This window comes from Megalops cyprinoides, chromosome 3 (assembly GCF_013368585.1).
Source record: "Megalops cyprinoides isolate fMegCyp1 chromosome 3, fMegCyp1.pri, whole genome shotgun sequence".
NCBI classification, from domain to species: domain Eukaryota; kingdom Metazoa; phylum Chordata; class Actinopteri; order Elopiformes; family Megalopidae; genus Megalops; species Megalops cyprinoides.
Genome location: NC_050585.1, coordinates 50,900,739 through 50,921,766, shown reverse-complemented (window position 1 = coordinate 50,921,766; position 21,028 = coordinate 50,900,739). Strand labels below are relative to the sequence as shown.

Genomic DNA, 21,028 nt, shown 5'->3' with positions numbered 1-21,028 from the left:
TTCGGATAAAAGCATCTGCCAAATGAATAAATGTAAATGTAATGTCAATGCTGAAGTAGACGAATGAAAAACAAATGTTTAGCTTATAAAAGCAACAGGATTTTAATAAACTTTTCAAATTTATTAACATTCTTCACAACACACAGGGACTAATTCTAGCTAAATCTGAATCCAGTATCAAAATAATTTCAGACCCCCAAATCCCACCCACCCACCCACCACCCCCCCCTCGCTACTTACAAGTCATTATTGCAAACAGAGGCCTCCTGTTTCGCAGTCACCTGAGGGTTTTGTTGTTATCATGAGTCATTACCATGATGCACCCTCTCCATATTGGAACAAAAAAAGCAGAACAGCTAAATCCTAACAGCTACCATATGTACAATCTTTGATGGTAAATAATAATAAACAGGATGTTCCTTTCAAGAGCATCATTAACAGCAAGGAGGAGACCTTTAAAACATTTAATTTACAATAAAATTTGGAATGGTATAGAAACAAGCATCATATACAGCAGGGAAATTATTATCGCTATGCTTGCTTTGCAAATAGGTCTAAAATACTAAAGAGAAAAAAAACTGAGGTTTTCAGGAAGGACAGGGTGTATTTTATCTTCTATGAAGGACCGAATGGTATTTGTGGCTGTTTAGACAGAGCCACAAAACACACTTAACAGCGGGGAACCCTCTGGTGTTTAGACTTATCATCACGCTGTTCTAGCAGAGTCAGATCCTGTGAATGAAACTCTGTGGAGGAGGATCAATCCCAGTGGGACACAGTGACCTCTGTCTTAAGGCACTGACTTGACTTTCTACATAAGGATCCATTCATGTTCTATCCACCTACAGAGACACAGTGCAGGCTGCAGGCAACACGTGGTACAGTCAAACAGAAAGAAAGGATTAGTGCAAATGGACAACTCAGCACTGGGGAGCAATAAAAGGAATAAAAGGAATCCCATGCGCATCCTCCCAGCTGGGAGTGATTTGCGGATTAACATTACAGATGTTTCTTTCAGCAAGTATAAAAAAACATTTAAATACATCAGAATCTTAAAATTAACCACTTCAATAACCCCACGATGTAGTAGATAGTAGACTTCTTGCACAGTTTTAATATCCTAGTGGTGCGCTGGAGTGGCGACACCAGTGCTCGTCCACCAGGCTCTGTTCTGGCGTCGCTCACACCACGAAGGAGGACTTTTGTCTGAACTCTGAACCCTGAAACACAAGACACAGAGGCCTGAGGATCCAGGGGGCACAGAACACGGAACACGGAACACATGGAAGCCTGATCATAACAACATCAGCAACAACACAGAACTACAGGTGTGTCTGGAAAAATAAATACAGGCAGAGGCTCGATTTCAGGGCACTCTGACTTCTTGTATACCACTAAACAAAAGGTACACAGGTGTGCAAAGGAGTAACTGGAGATTGTAAAAGCAGGACTGAATCCCAGGGCAAAAGCAGTCTGTCTTTGTTTTTGTTCTGCATCTGGTATTGGCAAGAGAGACTGCCGTAAAGGAAAGCAGCTCCTTTCCATCAGTACCTCTCACCTTTGATTAGATGGCCAGGTGTGGGTGGAGTTAAAATTTAGTAACTCCAGGTACAGCTGGCTACCCAGCACCCAACATAACCAGGTCACAGTTACACTATGATTGGCAGACGTATGTGTGTTTATGAAACCCACAAAGGAGGAGGTTGCCTGAAGTAAAAATTGTGGGATCTCCTGGAAATAGAAATTATTCTTACAGAAAACACTGTATATGTTCAGCTCAAGGGGGGCTTCATAAAATATAATTAAAGTAAGCTGGATAGATATTCCCCCTAGCTAACTAGCTAGCTGCAATTAAGAGAAGCTGTCTTTTAGCAAGCTAGCTAAGCAGTTATAAGTTTGAGAAGGCAAAGTGAAAAAGCAGTACACAAGATGTACTTCTGTAGCCAGCTGTTCATCAAGAAAAATAAAGCAACTATTTTATTTTACAGATTAACCCACTTATACTCAGGCCAACAGGTCAACACAACTGGTGGAAACAAGCCAAAAAGTAATTTGGCAGGTCTTTGTGACTGAAGGCCCCAGATAGCGGACTTGTAGTGAGCATGCCGAAGGCTGCTGGTTAGATGTGGACTTACGTCTTCCTCATCAGCATAATCCGAAGATGGCTGGTACACCACCTGGGGTTTGCTGTAGGAAAACAGATGCACTATGAGAATATAAGCAAAAACCTAGATCTGGAAAAAAGTATACTGTGTTTTGTGTGAAAACATATGCTGCAAACTGATTTACCAACAAGGCGAGTTAATGCAGTACATGGTTGATCTGATTTCGACAACAGGCTGTGGCCTTCATTGTTTCATAGACACAGAGAAAAGTATGCTTGCCTTTGTTGAACATAGCATGTATAAAACATAAAACCTCTATTGCCCCCCCCCCCCAATATATTGCCATTGGAATTCCATTTAGGTGTTTAATGATATTATTGACCCAAATTTAATAGTTCCCAATGTAGTGCTTAACGTATAACCTACAAATGGTTCCTTCAACAACTGTGTGGAAAAACATGCATAGTGAAATAGTTTGACGTAAAACAAAACAAACTCTCACCTCTCACTCTTTTCTGTGGAGACAAAGCGAGAAAGTAACGGGTTAGCAAATCATCTTGATGTTTTTCGTCGTATTTAAGTCTGAGCGAGTGCGCGACAGCTTCAGCCGTGAGGAACGGTAAACTCACTGGGAAAGTATCCTTTTCGATGCGCGTACCACAGTCCAAACGCCAGCAATGCCAGAGCGAGCAGAGCCACGATCACCCCGGCCACAATTCCCCCCGTGTTCCTATCGTCTGGACACACAAATCATCCGCCATCAGCTACATTTTCACATGCTTTTTCAGTGCCATTTTAAGTTTGTAGTTTCTTCTCCGGCTTCTTTTTTGAGGCTGATCAGAAAGAATCTAATATAATAACCCTCTTCCAGCAGGAAAGCAGGCAAATAAGCACAAAAATGCACACTGGTGGATGACTGCAATTTGATTGGTCCACGACATGAAATTCCCTTTAACTGGTCTTTGACCAGCCTGCCACAAACCATACCAATGTTAATGTAACAAAATGTTAATGTTTCACAGAAACAGCAGTGCTTAACCGCTAAGGTTCGTGCAGTCCATGCCATTAATTTTCCAACTACATGGGAACACTTCCTGTCTAACTGCAGCTGAGTGTACCAAGGCCCAGGTCGCATAAGGCAAAGCAGCAACATCTGCATTACTCTGGAAAAATACTATGGTGGACACTTTTCAAAAAAAAAAAAAAATCTTCATGTCATATGGCTCAAAACATTTCTCATGGTAGAAAATGTGGACCAATTATACATTGTTGCACTTTCATACCATATTTTCATACGCAATTTTCATTTGAAAATAAACTGAATTTCAGTTGACAGCAATACTATAGCCCATTTATCATACTTTACACAGCCCTCCACAATAAGTCTAAAGTTTAATGAGATTCCAAGAAACAGTACAGGTTCCAGAAACTTGTGTAAAAGCAGTTGACAATAAAAAAAACGAAAAACGGAAAGCCAATAGCATAAAGAACCTACAGTACTTCACTGTATCATGGTTAAGATTTTTTTGTTAGGCATCAGTATCAACAAACTAGTGTGTCAATATTTATATCAGTAAAGAGATATGTCAATACTACCTGTTACAACACATTCTTGGCTGATGGAAATTAAATTGTACGAAATACAGCACTGTTGAAATAAGATAAGGAAAACGCCTCCATGCTGTCAAACTTACGGACTGCCAGATTGACTGGGCTGCAGCTCTTGTCAGGACCCATGTTATTGCTGGCTGTGCAGTAGTACTCTCCTGCATCCAGTTTTGAAATCATCGGAAATGCCTGGTAGAGAGGGAGAGACTAGTGAAAACCCAGGAAACTGCAGGTGTAAGAATAAATCCAAGTACCCAAATACCCAGAACAAATATGTAGTAAATAGTAGCAGAAGTAAATTCTGGCTGCTGTTAACAAGGGGTATGATTGATTTAACTTAAATAAGACTGAACACCACATATCCAAAGACTGATGGCTATACAAATCCAATGCAAGTGACTATTTAGCCAAGCGTATTATAAATAATAAATCGGTGAACTTTCATGAAATTTGGGGTGTGCCACTGACCAGTTCGCCGGTTTTGGGGTTGAGGGTATAGGTGGAGTTTTTGAAGGCTGGAAACTTGCTGGGATCCTCTGGGAGAGGCGTCTTGTTTTTGAACCATTTGTAGGTGCAGGGGGGGGAGCCATCTTTGTCGAAACAGGACAGCATAACCTTTGTTCCGGTTGTCACAGAGTTGGGGATTCTACATACGGGCACAGAGGGTGGCACTGCAAAGGAGAAGGCACTGCGTTAGGACATCCACATACAGGATTTATACCCTGTCCACACTGGCAAAGTTAAGCACTGAACAGAAAAAGGCGAAAGTAAGGTGAAAGCAAAAGCAATTGGCACACAGCATCTGAAAATCTCTGACAGTTTCTTTAAGGACAACTGGAATAGACTGGCTCCTGCTGGTCAGAAGCCAAAACGAAACCCACAAAGGAGTCAAGCATGACAGAGAAACCACTACATGTTCCCATAAACTCATGATTGTGCCATCCTTTCTGCGTATTATATTATACGGTTATAAATTTTGTTCATTATTCAATGAATCGGAATACAAATTTAGCAACCACTGAAAAGCCAGCTGGTAGGACTGTAGGACCTCTTAAGAGGGATCAAAGCTTCCAAAGAAGAGGAGCAGTTCCAAAGTGTGATGAGGACTTCCAGAAGTGTCACATCTGTCTTCCATTAGTGTTACCCGTCATTTACCAGGTTATTCTGTTTTTACAGAGGCGGATTATCTTCAAGAGATCCAAAAGAATAATTTTATTCCCCCATGTTAAGGAACATGTGTCTGGCCTGCTCTAATTTGTTCTGAAGCACCCAGGTTTTTTTTCCAGTTCCAATCCATCAGCAATTTAAATGTATGATCACACTAAATATGCGAAATGAAAAAACAGTACTTAAAAAATTACACTTGAGGTACAATAGCTGAGTCTTTCCTCAGATTTAACTTTTTACATTACATTCATTTAGCAGACACTCTTATCCAGAGCAACTTCCAGCACACTCTGGAGTGCTCTAATGACCACTCCACAGCACTTCCTTAATTTCAGTGTAATTTAAAACTGACCCAAAGACAAGAAGTTATAAACATTACAATCCATTTCCTTGGCTTGAGGGGCTGTGTCATCTGAATTCAACAAAATGTATAGAGAAACAGGACTTTGGGACTTTCGTAGCACAGAGTGCAGTCACAAATACAATCAAGCAATCGTTTCAATTAAATTAATCCTGTGCGTGCAGCGCTAATTCTGCTAGTCCATACATTAGTCACACAGCCCTGGGAGTGTGAACGTTTCCCAGTCTTACGAAACCCTTACCTTGCACAGTCAGCTGTATTTTGGCTTCCGCGAAATGCTGGTCGGAGGACACCTCGCAGGTGTAATCCCCGCTGTCCCCCCGTGTCACTTTGTTGAACCTCAGCCCCCCGCTGTACAGTTCAACACGACCCACATACTTCGCTGCAGCAGAAAAAAAAAAAAAAAAAGTTCAAGGTCATACAAAATGCCATGCCAGAGAACTGTTACATCAGCTCCTCTCATCCAAATTAAAGGTGAAACGAAACAAAGAAACAGGAGGTGGCTGGGTTTGGTGGGAGTGTAGGACACTGGAGTTATTACAGTTATAACATGCTGCCCCATACTGGCTGGCTGATACCTCAACAGCTCAACATTGAAAAACTTGCCACATTAATGACAGCTCGTCTCACAGGAGACCAACAGGAAGGAGTAAATGGATTCGGTTCGGATCTGTAATCTGGAGTGTCTGTGCAATGTGAAAGAGCAGGGAGTCAGCCCAAATGACACACAGGGCGAGGAGATTAGAGCTTTGATTAGGATCTGCAACAGCAGGTGGAGTGAAACCGGTCTGACTGCATTTTTAACACGATCACACAGGTTAACGATCAAACCTTGGATATAAGTACTTCCATGTTCATATACCACTTATTCAGTATGTCCACTGCCTGTTACATGTTTATTCATTTGGTCCTATGTGTTACAGCTATGTTTTTCAGATTTTTATATCTGTATGCATAGCAGACCCTTTCTGTGGTCTTCACTGATATTCTTTGGAAGAATATCGGTAAACAAAAAGATCACTCAGTCTGGCTATTAAAGGAAAAAAAAAAGTGCAATGCTGCCAAGGTGCTGACAGTACGGAAACAGTTCTATGCACACTTTGTGCTACCTTTGGAGTTAAAATTGAGTCCATCTATATTATACAGAATTCCTTTTTGTTTAGCTCTGCAACCAGTTCCAAACCCGTCTTGGCAAAACATGAAAAACTGAAAAGATTGCACTTGGAGAAGTGACTGCAAAATATCCAAGGGCTAATCTGGAAACAAATACCTGTGATAGCATGGCTTAGGAGATATGCATTCGAGTACAGATTTGTAATATTAATAAACTCTTAATAAATATCACTGGAGGTAGCACCGTACCCTACAAGTTTGTCCACTGATTATACCAAAGGAGAAGCCTCAAGATCAACACTGAGCCATTATATAGGAGGGGAAGACATCTCACGTCAGTCTCCCCAAAGTTAAGCTCAGAAGCCAAAAACCACATACAGTACCAGTCAAACGTCTGGACACACCTGATTAAGTTTTGATTTGTTTATAACGCTTTTTTGGTCACTGCATAACTCCATCTGTGTTCTTTCACAGTTTTGATGTCTACTATTATTCTACAATGTGGAAAATAGTAAGAATAAAGAAAGAAAAGTATTTCCAAGCTTTTGACTGGTACTGTTCAGAAAGAATACATAACCACGCAAAACACACAATAGAACCAAAACATAGAAAGACTCTCCGGGGGCTGCCTGTAGGTGGAAGGCCGGATCACAAAGCAGGGAGCAGAAATCACATTCTTACCCAATTCAAATCCACAAACAAAACCATGACACAGAAAGTGTTGGCCCATATATTTGCATGGCCCGCCTATGACAGATGGCTTTTTAAGTGCATTCTGCTCACTGTAGTTGGGGCCCTTTTCGTTCTTTGCCGGCTGTCATTTCCATTCCTATAATTAGCATGTTCAGTAAAACGCAGCCATTAAGGTGGTAATGGAGTGACACAGTTTTTCCCGTTTCTGCACTACAATACAGAATAGACACAAAACTGATATGCAGGATGAAAAGGCACAATCACATTTATTTCAGCCCAGATTTGTTTTTATTATTATTTGTTTTCTGCAAATGCGACAAACCGAAAATGAAATGAGCAAAAGGTTGACCTTACCTGTGGGCTTGCCACCATAGATAACCAAGCCTATGGACCCCTGCAGGTTCTTAAATTTCCACTCAATTCTTGGATTTCCAAAGTCAGCCGAGTAAGAACATTTTAGATCAGCCCCTAGAAAAATGGACATTTACAAGTGTACAACATGAGTGTCGCTTTCCCTCAAATTTTAAATGTCACAATTAAGTAAACGCAGAATTAAAAAGGAGGAAAAAAAGTTTAATGCCATTTTTCTTCCCAATAAGAACAAAAGCACAAATGTATATCTAAAATGTATATAAAATATAAAAATATTAAATTGTATATAAAAAAATATACAAAAATAATTTGTATGACTAACATTCCTGTTTTCTTAACAACTTGATATATTATCCAATAAGGGAAGTGATGACACTAAGCATAAAACACCCCAATCCCTGAAACAGACCTTGGTTTTCTGGCACACTGACAGTGGGAGTAGAGGTGGTTACTGAGAAGGCCCATGTATCTGCAGGAAGAGAGGAGACGGGGACAAACGATCAGATGGAGACTTCAAAAATAAACACAGACCAATACAGGGTGGTTGAGTGGTTGGTTCAGCCCATGCTACTGGTAAACGAGATTTGCATCCTCCATAATGAGCAACAGATACTATTTACACAATAAACCTGCTAGCCACACATTTAAAGCTTTGGGGGCAATAAAATATCCTGCATGTAACAGATCCCTCTTCTGTGATGAACTGAATCCATTTGGTAGGTAATGATATTTTTTCCAAAGCCTCAGAAGCTGGCGAGACCCTGAGCACCTTTTACAGTATACTGACCATCTGATCATTTTTTTTGGTTCACTCATACATGCTTGACGGCTCACTGACTCATCAACCCAAGACCCTCTGAAAGAAGCCTGTGAGAGGCACAGGAGAACAGTGAAGGCTCCACAGGAATCACTCTACTTTGCTGCAGACACACAGATTTGTGAAAGCGTCATAATGCGCTGACAGGTGCAAATAAATGTTTTTCCTGTTCCACAGGGGCGGTGTATGAAGAGTCAGCTCATTCGGGCAGAGAGGCTAAGCACCACCGACTTCATAGAAAGCGCCACTTCACATCGCTGTATGTGGCTTGTGAAAATGGCTACTGTCCTACAACCCCTGGGCGTGGTGAGTCCCATTAGGTATGACTCATTCTACGCAAGCACAAGGCTTAAAGCAAAACTCTGCCAAACCCCTGGAGACATGCCACAAAATGGGAAACTGCACACCGCTTCTTTCATCCAAATGCAGTTTGTTTTCACAGAGGTGCTACGTGAAACTCCTCATCATTCCTACATGAGACGCAGAAAAGGGAGGAAGAATTTTGAAAACTGAAACAAGTGACTGTGACTGAAACAGAAACATCCTGTTTTTCAACTACCAATTTCACACTTTCCAGACCATACAAATAAACAATTGACTTCATATCAATGCAGAGTTACAACTACATTCTCTATGGGCTGAATAAGTTTGGCTAATGAAGTTAATTATACATTTACACTAGATCCTACTTAAATGCTTGTCACTTGCAGAGAGCAATCATGCTGGGTTTAAATTGATTTCTCATTATACATGTAATCTCTCTACATCAGCATAGATTGGTGATTTAGATACAAAAAAAAAAAATTCATATGGTTCAAGCTGAATTCATGGCAAATTTTAAAGACACATTAATTCCTGTGTGCGTGTCAAGTGAGACAGAGCAGAGAAGTTGACCTGATAACTTCCTTGTTTGCATGTTTGCTATGGTAGTTTCGGGGGGGTGGGGGGAATGACTAGGTTACTAGGAGAGAATTGAACCAGCCAATCAGGAAGTAAAATGATGTTGCAGCGAATGCAGCCTATATGTTCCAGGACCAAACCACACCATGATGCAGTATTTCCAACTGGAATTTAGATCAGAAGTGGTTCCCTACGCTTGTGTTTAGTAACTGGCCCAGGGGTAAGGCCACTGGACTTTGGACCTGACAGTGTCGGTCTCTGGAAAATTATAAACCAGCCATAAGTCAGGGAAACTGACTGACTGGTTTCTAGTGAAATGCACAACCAGAATCAGAAACAAAGTATGACATGAAAACCAGTCTGTTTAATAAACACACAGCATGCGAGCCTGTTTGGGTGAAGACGAGGACCCATAAAAGTAAAGCTAGCGAGTCCGTTGGTAGTTCCAGACGTATAATAAAGTAAGTTTAACAAAGGTTTAATGAAACGGTACAATTAAAGCCTGTCCCTAAATTCCCCTGGACCCGCACTGAGGCCTTGGCTGCCTAACTACCGGGGGGGAAATTATTTTGGATACCATTCTTTGATTTGTATTCCCTTCTTCAAGAGTCCCAGCACACAGATGACGTGGCCGACGCAAAACACAATATATTGTGAGTCGAAATCATGCAAATAACTCTCCAGGAACGGTTTTCAACACTTTTCATTTGCTATACCCCTACACGACCAAATCCCGACTTTAAAGTTTAACCAATAAGACACCATAGTCTTTGTGATAGCCTACATCTGTTCAGATAGAGAATTTCGCATGAAAGAGATAATAACACGTTACCTGTTGTATGTAGAAGGAGTAGTACGAAGGTGAGAACAAACATGGCGGTAATAGACGAAGCTTTCGTTGTTTTCCTTTGTTTTCCTTTCGTTGTTTCACCACCAAACACAAAGAACCGTGTCTATCGGAACGCTTTAAATCTAAAGCTGTGCTTTTCTTCCGATTTAAAAAAAAAATCAAATATTAGCGAATACAAGCGAAACTCGTAGTTCCAGGTTGCCGACGGGACACCTTCACCGAGAAATACACCCTTCCGCAAAAGAGCTCACCTGTGCAATACTGGTGTGTTACTCGATACACCTCGCTCATGACGTATGAGGCATACCGAGAACGGCTGGGGCAATTCCTCATAGTAAATGAATTCAGTGTTGGTATCGGTTTGATTCGCTTCATGTAACAGATCATACAAACCCCGCCGGAAGTAAGTCCACCACGTTATCTTTAACATTATCTTTCTATTTTGTCTAAAAGGATGGCACATTCGATCACTCAGCAATTCGCTCCATGAACTTTTCAACTGGTTAAATGCCGTACGGATAGTGTTCCCACACGTCATACGTTTAGAAAACGTTTTTATTAAGTAAGTAGCATTTAATGAAATAAGTACCATTTTAATTAAGCATCATTAATGTTGAACGATCAAATGCAGAAACGCCATTCTAGACGGGATTTCAACACCAAACACGTGCATTTCCACACTTGAAAGGTGCGGCTACACCTGTCCCGAAAACCCAATAGATCACTGCTCTGAAAAAAAAGTTAGAACACATACAAAAGTAGTCAGTTCAAACATGAAATAAAGACTCCCACAATTTCACCGAATTAGATTTAACAAAATGATGTTTAGGTTTAGGTTTATTGTCCAGACCAATAAACAGTTTCCATGCACTGAAACATGATTTGGTAAACAATATAATATTTACCCAAAAGTGAGTGTACATATGCTGTAGCTGCAGCAAAAAATATCAACAACAACAACAAAAAAAAAAAAACTATGGAAACCTCACTATTGATGGAGGACTGGCACATACATTTAATAAGTCTTACATGGCTGAAGTACATGCAGTGCAAAAGAAAAATCATCTCTTGGAATCCTGGACATAAAAAAAGGATCAAGAGGAGCAAGAAACACAACAGAAATTGAATGGGGTGCAAGACATTGTCGAAATATCTGCAGCTTTCTGTATTCACTTGCATTGGCCTCCCTGGTCTGCATTTGCGGACTATGGATGAAGCAATTATTTCTACGGGTACTTTTCTTTTGCTGTATACGTAAGTGCCCTTCTAGTCCTTTGTACCAGTATTGAACTGTGTGTCTCTTGATGGCTTTTTATGCAACAGGCCTTCTGGCCTGGCATAGGGATCTTCCAGGCACTAATTATGAGTTTTGATTCTCATTTATCATTCAGCCAAAATGAACATCTTCCTATTAGTTTTGCGCCTCCATCGGAAATAAGATTCAGCTTTGAGAGCATGATGCACATTATTTCCATCTTAATGAAAACTAGGCCTCGTGAGTGAGACACATTGAGAGAGTAGTCCTTTTTTCCCCCCAGCAGAGTTGATCAACCAAACCTGACAATGACCAAGCTGACAATTCACCTCCCGAAGAGCACATCGTAGAAAAGACCAAAGTTTACAATGTCCATGAAGGAAGAAGAAAAAAAAAAACAGTTTGTGAGTCTTTCTTGAGACGTAAAAGGGCCTACAGTTGTTAAAGTTGTTTCAGATCTACTGAAGCGAAGCAGTGTCTTGAGTAACATGTAAAAAAATATTGGGTATATTATAATCTACACGGTGGATCCGGAGCTGTGGCTGTCCAGAGGATCCTTCTTTGACCTCGTCATCTCCGCTGATGAGCCAGTGCTGTCCCCTTCCTCACACCCCCTCTCTGTCCTTTCCGCAGAACCGCCGCATTCACTGGGGGTCCGCACTGGCCACTCCCACAATGCCGTGCTGCCGGAGCTGGTTCCTCAGAATCTGGTTCTTCGATTTCCAGTCCTCCACCTGCACAAAAAGCAGAAAGAGAAATGGCAATTCCATGCACATGCATGCAGACATACCGATGAATATAAACAGTTTCCTTTAGTGGAATTTGAAATTCACCATCTTTAATACAGTGACATTTTGCAAAAAAGTACTCAATTGTAAATATACGTTTCCATGCAAGTGAAAAATTGTAATCTCTAAATTTAGTGACGGGGTCCTGCCTACTGAACTGCATAAAAAAACGTATATGTAAGTGGGACTATGTGTGCGTAAGCGCACGCACATGCATCAGGGAGAGGTACCTCTTGTCGTAGCAGTTGGTTGTCCATCCTTAGCCTCTCCAGTGTGTTGAGGTCGTCCCCCAGCCTGGCATTGCTCTGCCGCAGCTCCTGGATGTAGTCGCAGGCCTTGGAGAGGATCCCGCCTTTGCTCTGTAACAGTCACATTACATTACATTACATTACATTACACTATACTACATTACATTACATGCATTTAGCAGACGCTCCTATCCAGAGCGACTTCCAACACAATAGAACGTAAGTGTATCCATTCAATTTAAATGAGCAACAGTGTTAGACCAGGTTAACAACACTCCCAGACTGGTGAGTGTGAGCACAACACTATTCAAGCCCGGCCACAAGTTAACTCCATGTTAAGTCACCATGCTGGTCAACGCACGTCACCGGGGAAAGCGAATGTGGCCTTAGTTACGGACATGAGACCCTCACCTGCCCCGTTTTGGTAGAGTCCATAGTGCAGTCCGGTATGGTCTTGGACAGCTGGACGATCCAGTTGTTGATCTTGTCCCTTCGCCTGCGTTCAACTGGGACACAAACGTAGTAGTAGGTCAAAACAGAGCAGCCCTCTAAACAAGATCCATGACCATAGCATCACCCAGTGGGCACGTCTGTCAAAGGTTTATAGACGTTCCCTGGCCTGGCAAAGCAAAGTTGGCTAAGCTAAGCCCTTTAAGCACTTTATTAATTTACTTCCACCCAGTAAAGCTAAACTATTACATTACCTCATCAACAATGCCTCACCTTCATTATGCTGGGCTCGCCTTTTGTCATCTCGAGAGGTCCGTGGCGCATCTGATTTACTATGAAAACACAGCAACGGAAAATGTATAATTAAATCAAACATTCTAGACCAATTACATGTGAGATTCTGTGACCTGAGGTACTTCAGCACCGTAAACAGCACACAGGCAGTGAAATGTGTTTACTCTGTGCATAAGAACATAAGAATACCATGATCATGACACCATGTTTTTTCCCAGTGTGGTGAGCAACACCAACAGTGTTCTAAATGTAGTCTTTTGTCTAACTATGGTACAGTATAGTTTTTGTCATCATCTCCCTCCACTCATATTTTTCCTTTTGGCTCTATATCCTATCCAGATTACATCCATTTCATTATTACCCTTTACGCTAAAATCTGATGCCAACTTTGAATCCACCTGATGAGAGTCCCTTTAACCCTTTTCGCGCATATGGTCAAACCCGTGTGCTTAGCCCTTTCGCGCGTACGGTGAAACCGGTATGATTAGAACACCAGATTGGAGAAGTTCTAGGAAACAGTGATTTAAAATGACAAGGTATGGCAAATGCAGAGGTGAAAATTATGAGAAGCTTAATAACGCTAATGAAAACATAACAAACCATGTAACGAAACGCACACCGCATAGCATAAAATAAGTCACATGCAAAAGGGTTAATTCCTATAGATTTTGGTTTCACAATGGGTCACCCATGTGTACCATAGGCTTCCTGAAAGTCCATACACATGATGTCATTACGATGAAGTCAAAACATTGTGTAATTTCCTCCTATAAAAAGCCATCACATTTGTTAAACATGACCTTGCCCATTTCCTCTGCTGACTATCGCCTGACTGTCTCCCAAGTAACTTCTCCTTAATCATGTTAAGATTCTTAGTGAATGTTAAACTAATAGGATTTTAGTTTCCTGGGAGCGTGTGACGAGTTTCCTTTGTGAACTCTTCATTTCTTTGTTTCCCATCTGCACAAATTTATCCAGTTTTACTGATTACACAAACATGATTGAGATTAATTATTGAAATTACATTACTAGGTTTTTTTTAAGAAACGTTGCCTATAAGCCATTAGGAACCTCTGGCTTACTTACCTGAAGGTTTTTGTTATCTAATCAGCATTTCATATCTGTAACCTTTTCACTGACGAAACAGAAACTGCTGACTACGTCAGCAAAGCCTGTTGTTGTAAAACAGAACCTCCCTCACAACTTTTAATACACCTGATCTCACCTTTTCTATTGAAAACTGGAAAATATTTTTGAAAAATCTTAGCCGCCCTTATTTCTTCTCAATTTTGCAGCATATGACAATGTTAGATTTCTGGGTTGCTGCTCTGTTTTTTTTTTTTTTTAAAAAAGGTGACATTCCTTATTTCTTTCAAACTCTCACATAAAGATTTACTGTGGACAACTTCCTTCAGTTTGCAATGTGTGTAATTTGTATGTTGAAAATAATTATTTTCAATTTGCAGTTTCACTGTCTGAGCTGCCAAAATAAGGCAAATGTGACCACGTTGCAGTCACCAAACACCGGTGGCTCTTCATTTGTGTAAAATCTACTGGATCATTACAATAAAAAATCTGTTATACTGCATTTCGGTTCCTGTCTGCTCCTGGTGGCCTGTAGCATATTCCAATGATAAGGATAGTCTCTGTTTCCCCCCCCCCCAAGTATATTCAAAGAGACCTGAGATCTCCAGTGCAGTCACAACAGACAAGAACATAGCTCCTAACAGATATAAAGTTAATGTAAACCGCCACATGACTGTGGCATTAAAAGAGTGCATTACGTGCTGTAAGTCTGTGTGCCAGGCGCAATGGTTCTCTGACTGGATCCAGCCAGGACCTCCTGGGGTGACATCATCACATAGAGCTGCCCTGTGAGACAGAATGGGACAGAGAGAAGCCAGTCAAGGACAGATGTATCACACTGATTGCTGGTCACAGTATTGTAACAAAAAAAACAAATACAGAAAAATGGACATGCGGAGTGAAATTTAGCTTTAGCAAAATCAGGATTAACTGTATATTTTTCCTGTTAAGTCATGAAATTATCATTTTATTGTATGTTTTAATCCCTGCGATCATATTGTGAAAAACATGAAGAAGCATCATGGAAGAAAAATCTATCAGTATCTTGTCTCACATGGTTTTATGCAAGACTTTTTAAAGTGTAATTATATTATAACCAAACCTGAAACTCTGGGCCTGAGCCACAGCTACACTGAGGTGGTGCTGTATGATCAAACCGAGCCAAAGCACCTGTACTGTAATGTATTCACTTTATGCACCCATACAGTTCATTTATGGTGCGTTTCCACCAAGCAGTACAGTACAGTTCGGTACAGTACGGGACAGAATTATTTGTGTTTCTATCATCAAAAGTTGCGAACCATACCAAAATAAGTGTACCGTACAGTACTGGTTTTTGGTACCCTTCTGCTGGGGTACCAAGCACGGTGGTACGGTTTGTAAAGGATGGAGCTACACCCACTGCCCTCTGTTGATTGGTCGACAGAGAGTCGTCACTTCTGTGCGACAACGTGAATACAAACTAGGGCTGTCAACGTTAGCATGTTAACGCTACTTACCTAGCTGACGCAGCAATCGCCATCCAGCATACGCCCCGCCTATTTAGTAGGGTACGGTTGGCAGTGGAGACACAAGCCATACCAGGGTTTTCCTTACCAAACCGTTACATAACGAACTGAACTGTACTGTACTGCTTGGTGGAAACGCACCATTAGATACATGAAAGCTTCCTCACCTGTGGGTGTGTTTTGGCTTAGCAGGGCTTCAGGGGCCTGCACACTGGTAACCATGGTGCCGGGTGTGGCATCAGATATTGTGGCAGGGTAGTAGGTGTAGTGAGTCTCAGAGCCATCTCCCTCCAGACCCTCAGACTGTGAAAACACGGCCTGGAACACAGAGGACTCACACGTCACCCTGACTCTGCAGCTAACGTAAATTGTAACATTCAACTCCCCGCTCCTTTGTCCACCTGGTTCTGAACACCTGACACCAACTGCATGAATTTCTACCAACCTGGGAAATGAAAGCTACCATAACCTATACTTCACATTCATCCTTTTTCAGACAGGTGCAAATTAATAAACAGCTACTCATGCATTCTATTTTAAAAATGAACACATTAAGGCCATTGATAAATATACCAATCATACACCTACATTACTAAGGATTAGACAACAAGGAATGGGGATCAAGCCTGGGATGCGTGGCATAGTGTTAAGAAGCAGAAGTCATGAACCAAAGGTTGCCGTTTTAATCCCAAGGCGGGAGAATGCTGTTGTACCCTTGGGAAAGGAGGTTAACCTGAATTGCCCCAGTAAATCTACAGCTGTGCACACAGATAGCATGTAAAAACTTTAAGCTATGTAAGTTGCTCTGGATAAGGACACGTGAATAACAATGAATAACCTTCCCCTCCCGAGAAGGCGGCTCTCAGGGACCTTCCTTGTAGTAAGGGGGCAGGAGTACATATTTACCTGGGTGACAGGCTGTGTTGATGCAGGAAATCCAGCCACCACACTAACGGCTGTGGCTCCATCCGCCTGTCCCTCCAACTGTCCATCTGACACCTGGATCACCCGGTACGTCACCTACAGACACACAAACGAGACAGGGTCAACCCAGAGGTCTCTCCGAGAAACAAAATGGTCATTCTTTAAAACAACTAGTTACATGACTGTTTTCCACTGGTGAACAAGGAGAGGACTATAATGGGCACCTGGTATTTTAAGACTGGTGAGCATATACAGACGGACACTGGCTGGCTATCCTACAACCTGCCAGCAGCCATGCAGTTCAACAGGATTGCAGGGGTATTCTTAGTTCATATTAATATGAAAATCCATGTCTGTCACTGGATTCTTAATTACACAGATAAACAATTCATATACCTATTCATATTTTCATCACCATGAGTCAGAAATTCTAATTTGCCTACAAAAAAATGAACTTATGATAGATTCAAAAAGTGAGTCTAATTTAAACAGGACTGAAACTACTTTCTCTATTAGGGGCTTCGTTCAAAATACATAACAATAACTTAATATAATAATAACAACATACAACTATTACTACAGCCAAAGAACAACAGCCATTACTAAAGGACAAATGTGTGTGTAGCAGCACACAGCACTTTTGTGAATAATAAACCTACCAAGACAGCAACATCGACTCTAATGGAATTCTCAGCCCTAATGGGTTTTTGAAAATTGTCCTCATAGACTTCCTGCCCTCGCTCTGAAATGAGGCTGTGTATCAGTCGGACTGCAGTAGGAATGTGGAGGAATTAGGTCAGAGAATCAAACAGAGACCCACCGCTGGAGTGTTGAAGGTGGTAAAAGGGAAAAAAACAAACCTATCGATACAAAACTTGCAGTGATACAATGCAGTTTAAATGGGAACATTTAAATGAAAACAATATGAAAACAACAACACTGAAACATGCAGACCCATCAGAGTTTTCAGACGTACATTTTGTCTTGTACACGATGAGGCTAAAACCGTTACATCATGGCAGTCATCCAACATGTACAAAAACAGCATGAGACACTGGTTACAGTGCTATCCTGACATCCACTTATGGCCCTCAGCATATCTGCCTAATGTAAGTGAAAGGGTACCAAGCAGTAATCAGGCAGAATCTTTCCCACCATATGTCAGGCGTGATGTGAGAAGACTTTCAGACATACTGAGTGTTCTTGTGGTTGCTAGAGACACCACATGACATCCTCAAACCAGACTGAGAAGTGTAATCCGGCGTATTCACGACACAGGGACAGTATTCAGCTTACGACTGAGCTGGAAACACGTTCGTCAATATCTGTGCTACCACCATCCAAAGTCAAAGAATTATCTGACATTCAGTGACACTGGTAAAAAGTAAATCGGGGTCAAGATCAAGAATTCCAGTTCTCGCTAAGACCACACTTTCTACAGCCCTAATACTAACCGATCAGACATGCCTTCGCAAAACAGATAAAGCCGCTTTTTACAATATTTTATTTGATTACCTACCCGCCACTAAATAGCTAATATTGCAATTGTAACCACATCAACTACATGCTAATCCAAACAATAAAATTATAACATTAACATCTCAATTGACAGTAATGCCATTCAGTAGAGATCTACCTGCATATTAACCAATCTAACAAATACATTTCCCGATGGTGTTAATGAAGCAAATTTAATTTATATGAAAATACACTGTGCTACAAAATTTATATTTTACACATGAATCACCACCAAATAACTATCATTTTTTATTTACACTATTTTATTCATCACTGAACAATGTTGTATTTTTACAACATTATTATTTGAATATCTGAAAAAAAAAATTGAATTATTCAGACAAATTATCTTTGTTGCCTTTATGAATGACTGATATGATTTCAATTTTACTGTAGAATCTCAAATGCAATAAATGCAAGTTTTTACCTGGTTATTAATTTAGCTAAAAACCTTTATCAAAGTACAAAAATCTGATTATGTTACTTGTTACTTTCTGCCTACAGCTACAAGCCACTGATACAGGTAGCCTAAGAAAAGTGTTTTAAAAAAAGTATTCATGTAGAAAATAACTAAAAGGGTTCAGTACCTAACTGCAACTACCATAGCTTACATGGTTTCCGTTATTCCGTTATTAATCAAATTTTGATTAAGAAAATTTTAAACCAAACTGTAATTTTGACAGACAATATCCAGACTTTTCTAAATCAGCAGCATGTCTATTTAATCTGCCCTTATTACTCGTGTATTGATGTTCAGAATGAATTTTTTAAGCTAAATCGCTAAAATAAAATAAGTATTGAATTTATTTAATGTTGCTTATTTATGGTTTTTTTGCATTTCAAAGCCATAGTATGCACTGTCACCTACAAACCCATTGCGAAACCTTGTGTACGTTAGGGGAATAGTCTCAGAAAAATATTCTTAGAGCATGTCCATTTGCAAAATATGTCTATTCTCTTTTGTTACATTATTTCGTACTAATGAAACCATGCTTTGCTGACCTATGGAAGACAGACACATTTTTGCAATGACATGAAATTTTCAACCCTGCATGTCATTATGACTAAAGAAAATCTATCCTAACTGAAACCAAGTAATTTTTTTAATTTTTATAAAACCAGGGCCAAAGGGGTCTTCCAGTAACAAGAGGTGTGCCCTTTGCTCCTCTAATTGCTAAGTGGGCAGGTAAAGCTCCCCTGCAGTACCTGGCCTCCAGCTCCCTCAGTCTTGAACAGGTATTTGATTGGCTGCTCTGACGAAAAGGTCGTTGCTGACTGGATGGTGGCAATGGCAGATGGGTCCTCTGCAGTGGCAACAGCCCCTGGATATTAACATAAAGAGACAGGTGAATTCTGGTAAAGCTCAGCCATCTGGTTCTCATTTAACAGCTGTACTGTTTTAATAGGAATTCACTTACCTTCCTCAATCACAGGGACATTCCCGTCATGGTCTGGGCTCTTTTGCTGCCTAAAAAACGACATTGAAACAAAGAAACAAAAGAACCAAAATTAAGCAGTGTGTTATGTCTCTGTCAAATCTTCTTTAAAAATGGTAGCTTTGTCATTTTTTTTCAGGTAGCTAGCTGTTTTGTGCAGTAGACTGTATGTACCGCCCCTGCGACGTCCAACGAAAACGCTTTTTGCCTTTCTCTGTCATTTCCCCAAACAAGTCCAGGGTTCTAATGTTTCCACTTGGGACTGGGGAAACACGGGTCTGTGTCTCACCCCTTCATTTCCAGAGACGCTGATAGCTGGAAAAATGCTCTCTCTTCTTGGCTGTAACACACAGGACGAACGTATCAGCAGACACTGAACCTGTAAGTAATATGCCGTGAGAAACAAGTTAAAGTTCCGGACAGCCACGAACAAAAGAAAGCGTGAACGCGGATCCGTGAAACCTTGTGCCCATTAGCGTTTCTTTAAAATGAAATCCCAGAGGCACCTTTTCAATGCAAACATTACACCGGTATATGCTAATGGTAAATTCAACAGACCCCTTTTGGGTCCAAATACATTCATTAGCTATTGTTCCAAAGTCTACAACGATTAACGCAATTTTGTCTATGATACGTTGGGCAGTTAGCTAACTAGCTACAATTGCATGTAATTTAACATTAATTTACCTAATAGGTAGATAATCGGACTATGCACAAACATTAAGCCTACGTGGCGTTTATATTGACACATGCAAATAGTTTGACACCAAAACATTGAACACATGACAGCAAGCTATCAAAGTGCTCTGCGTTAGCACCCTAGTCTTCATAACAAGCTATTACTAACCGAAAATCTTACCGACCTAGCTAGCTCATAATATAATAAACGTATATCTTCCAGATTTTAGCTGACCTAGTTAAATACTAGCAATCGCGGTCTGATAAGTGTAACAAAGCCCTTTTGCTTGTGAATACAGTCAACTGATATCAAAGAAAATGAGTTAGCTTGCTAGCTCGCAGCTAGGCAATTAGCTAGCCATCTAGGCTGCTCTAGCTAGCTAACCTATCTAAGTATAATAACAAATATTGTCACTTAAACTCTAGCTGCCCTCGCTAGCGCACATCCATTGCAGGCTAGTTATCGACGTGAGTCTGGAATATGTAGCGCGCGGAAATATAAGCTATATGTCTACCATAATGTAGAAAAAATACTATTTGCAATAACATCATTGTTACCGTTCCAAATTCCTTGTTTGCTCAAGTAAAATCTTCTTCTGCGCACGCGTGTCAACCAAAACACCATTTACCATGACGTCTTTATCCAGCGACCCAGTTTGAACGGCGCCATCTTTCTCGGGCAAAACCACTGAAACACTGTGAATGAAATAAATGCATAAGAAGAGTTATCCAATGTTGCCCGTTATTTTGTTTTTGTTTTATTCCAAAGAAACATAGTTTTGAATCACACAGGCAAATGCAAAACATATGCAGTGTTTATGTACATTTTCACAGAGCCTGTCATAAGCCTATATTAC

General features: G+C 40.7%; 2 protein-coding genes across 3 annotated transcripts; both read right to left on the bottom strand.

Annotated features, from left to right (window-relative positions):
- Positions 1-231: 231 nt before the first annotated feature.
- On the bottom strand, positions 232-10,041 carry f11r.1 (F11 receptor, tandem duplicate 1). Its single transcript, XM_036523925.1, has 10 exons — positions 9,969-10,041; positions 7,829-7,888; positions 7,402-7,515; positions 5,483-5,623; positions 4,182-4,384; positions 3,800-3,902; positions 2,724-2,842; positions 2,608-2,620; positions 2,136-2,206; positions 232-1,220 (listed from the first exon to the last, which is right to left on the bottom strand). The coding sequence occupies exons 1-10, from the start codon at positions 10,009-10,011 to the stop codon at positions 1,182-1,184; spliced, it is 906 nt and encodes a 301-aa protein (XP_036379818.1). The 5' UTR covers positions 10,012-10,041; the 3' UTR covers positions 232-1,181.
- A 926-nt stretch (positions 10,042-10,967) lies between these two features.
- Positions 10,968-20,786, bottom strand: usf1 (upstream transcription factor 1). 2 transcript variants are annotated; one of them, XM_036524181.1, is made up of 11 exons: positions 20,730-20,786; positions 19,783-19,872; positions 19,476-19,525; positions 19,264-19,379; positions 16,522-16,635; positions 15,783-15,933; positions 14,806-14,893; positions 13,001-13,059; positions 12,689-12,783; positions 12,260-12,388; positions 10,968-11,975 (listed from the first exon to the last, which is right to left on the bottom strand). In XM_036524181.1, exons 2-11 carry the CDS (start codon positions 19,788-19,790, stop codon positions 11,886-11,888), a joined length of 900 nt encoding a protein of 299 aa, XP_036380074.1. In that variant the 5' UTR covers positions 19,791-19,872; positions 20,730-20,786; the 3' UTR covers positions 10,968-11,885. The 2 variants fall into 2 exon arrangements, with proteins under 2 accessions (XP_036380074.1, XP_036380073.1); XM_036524180.1 differs by lacking the exons at positions 19,783-19,872; positions 20,730-20,786 and adding an exon at positions 19,668-19,770.
- Between the last annotated feature and the right edge of the window lie 242 nt (positions 20,787-21,028).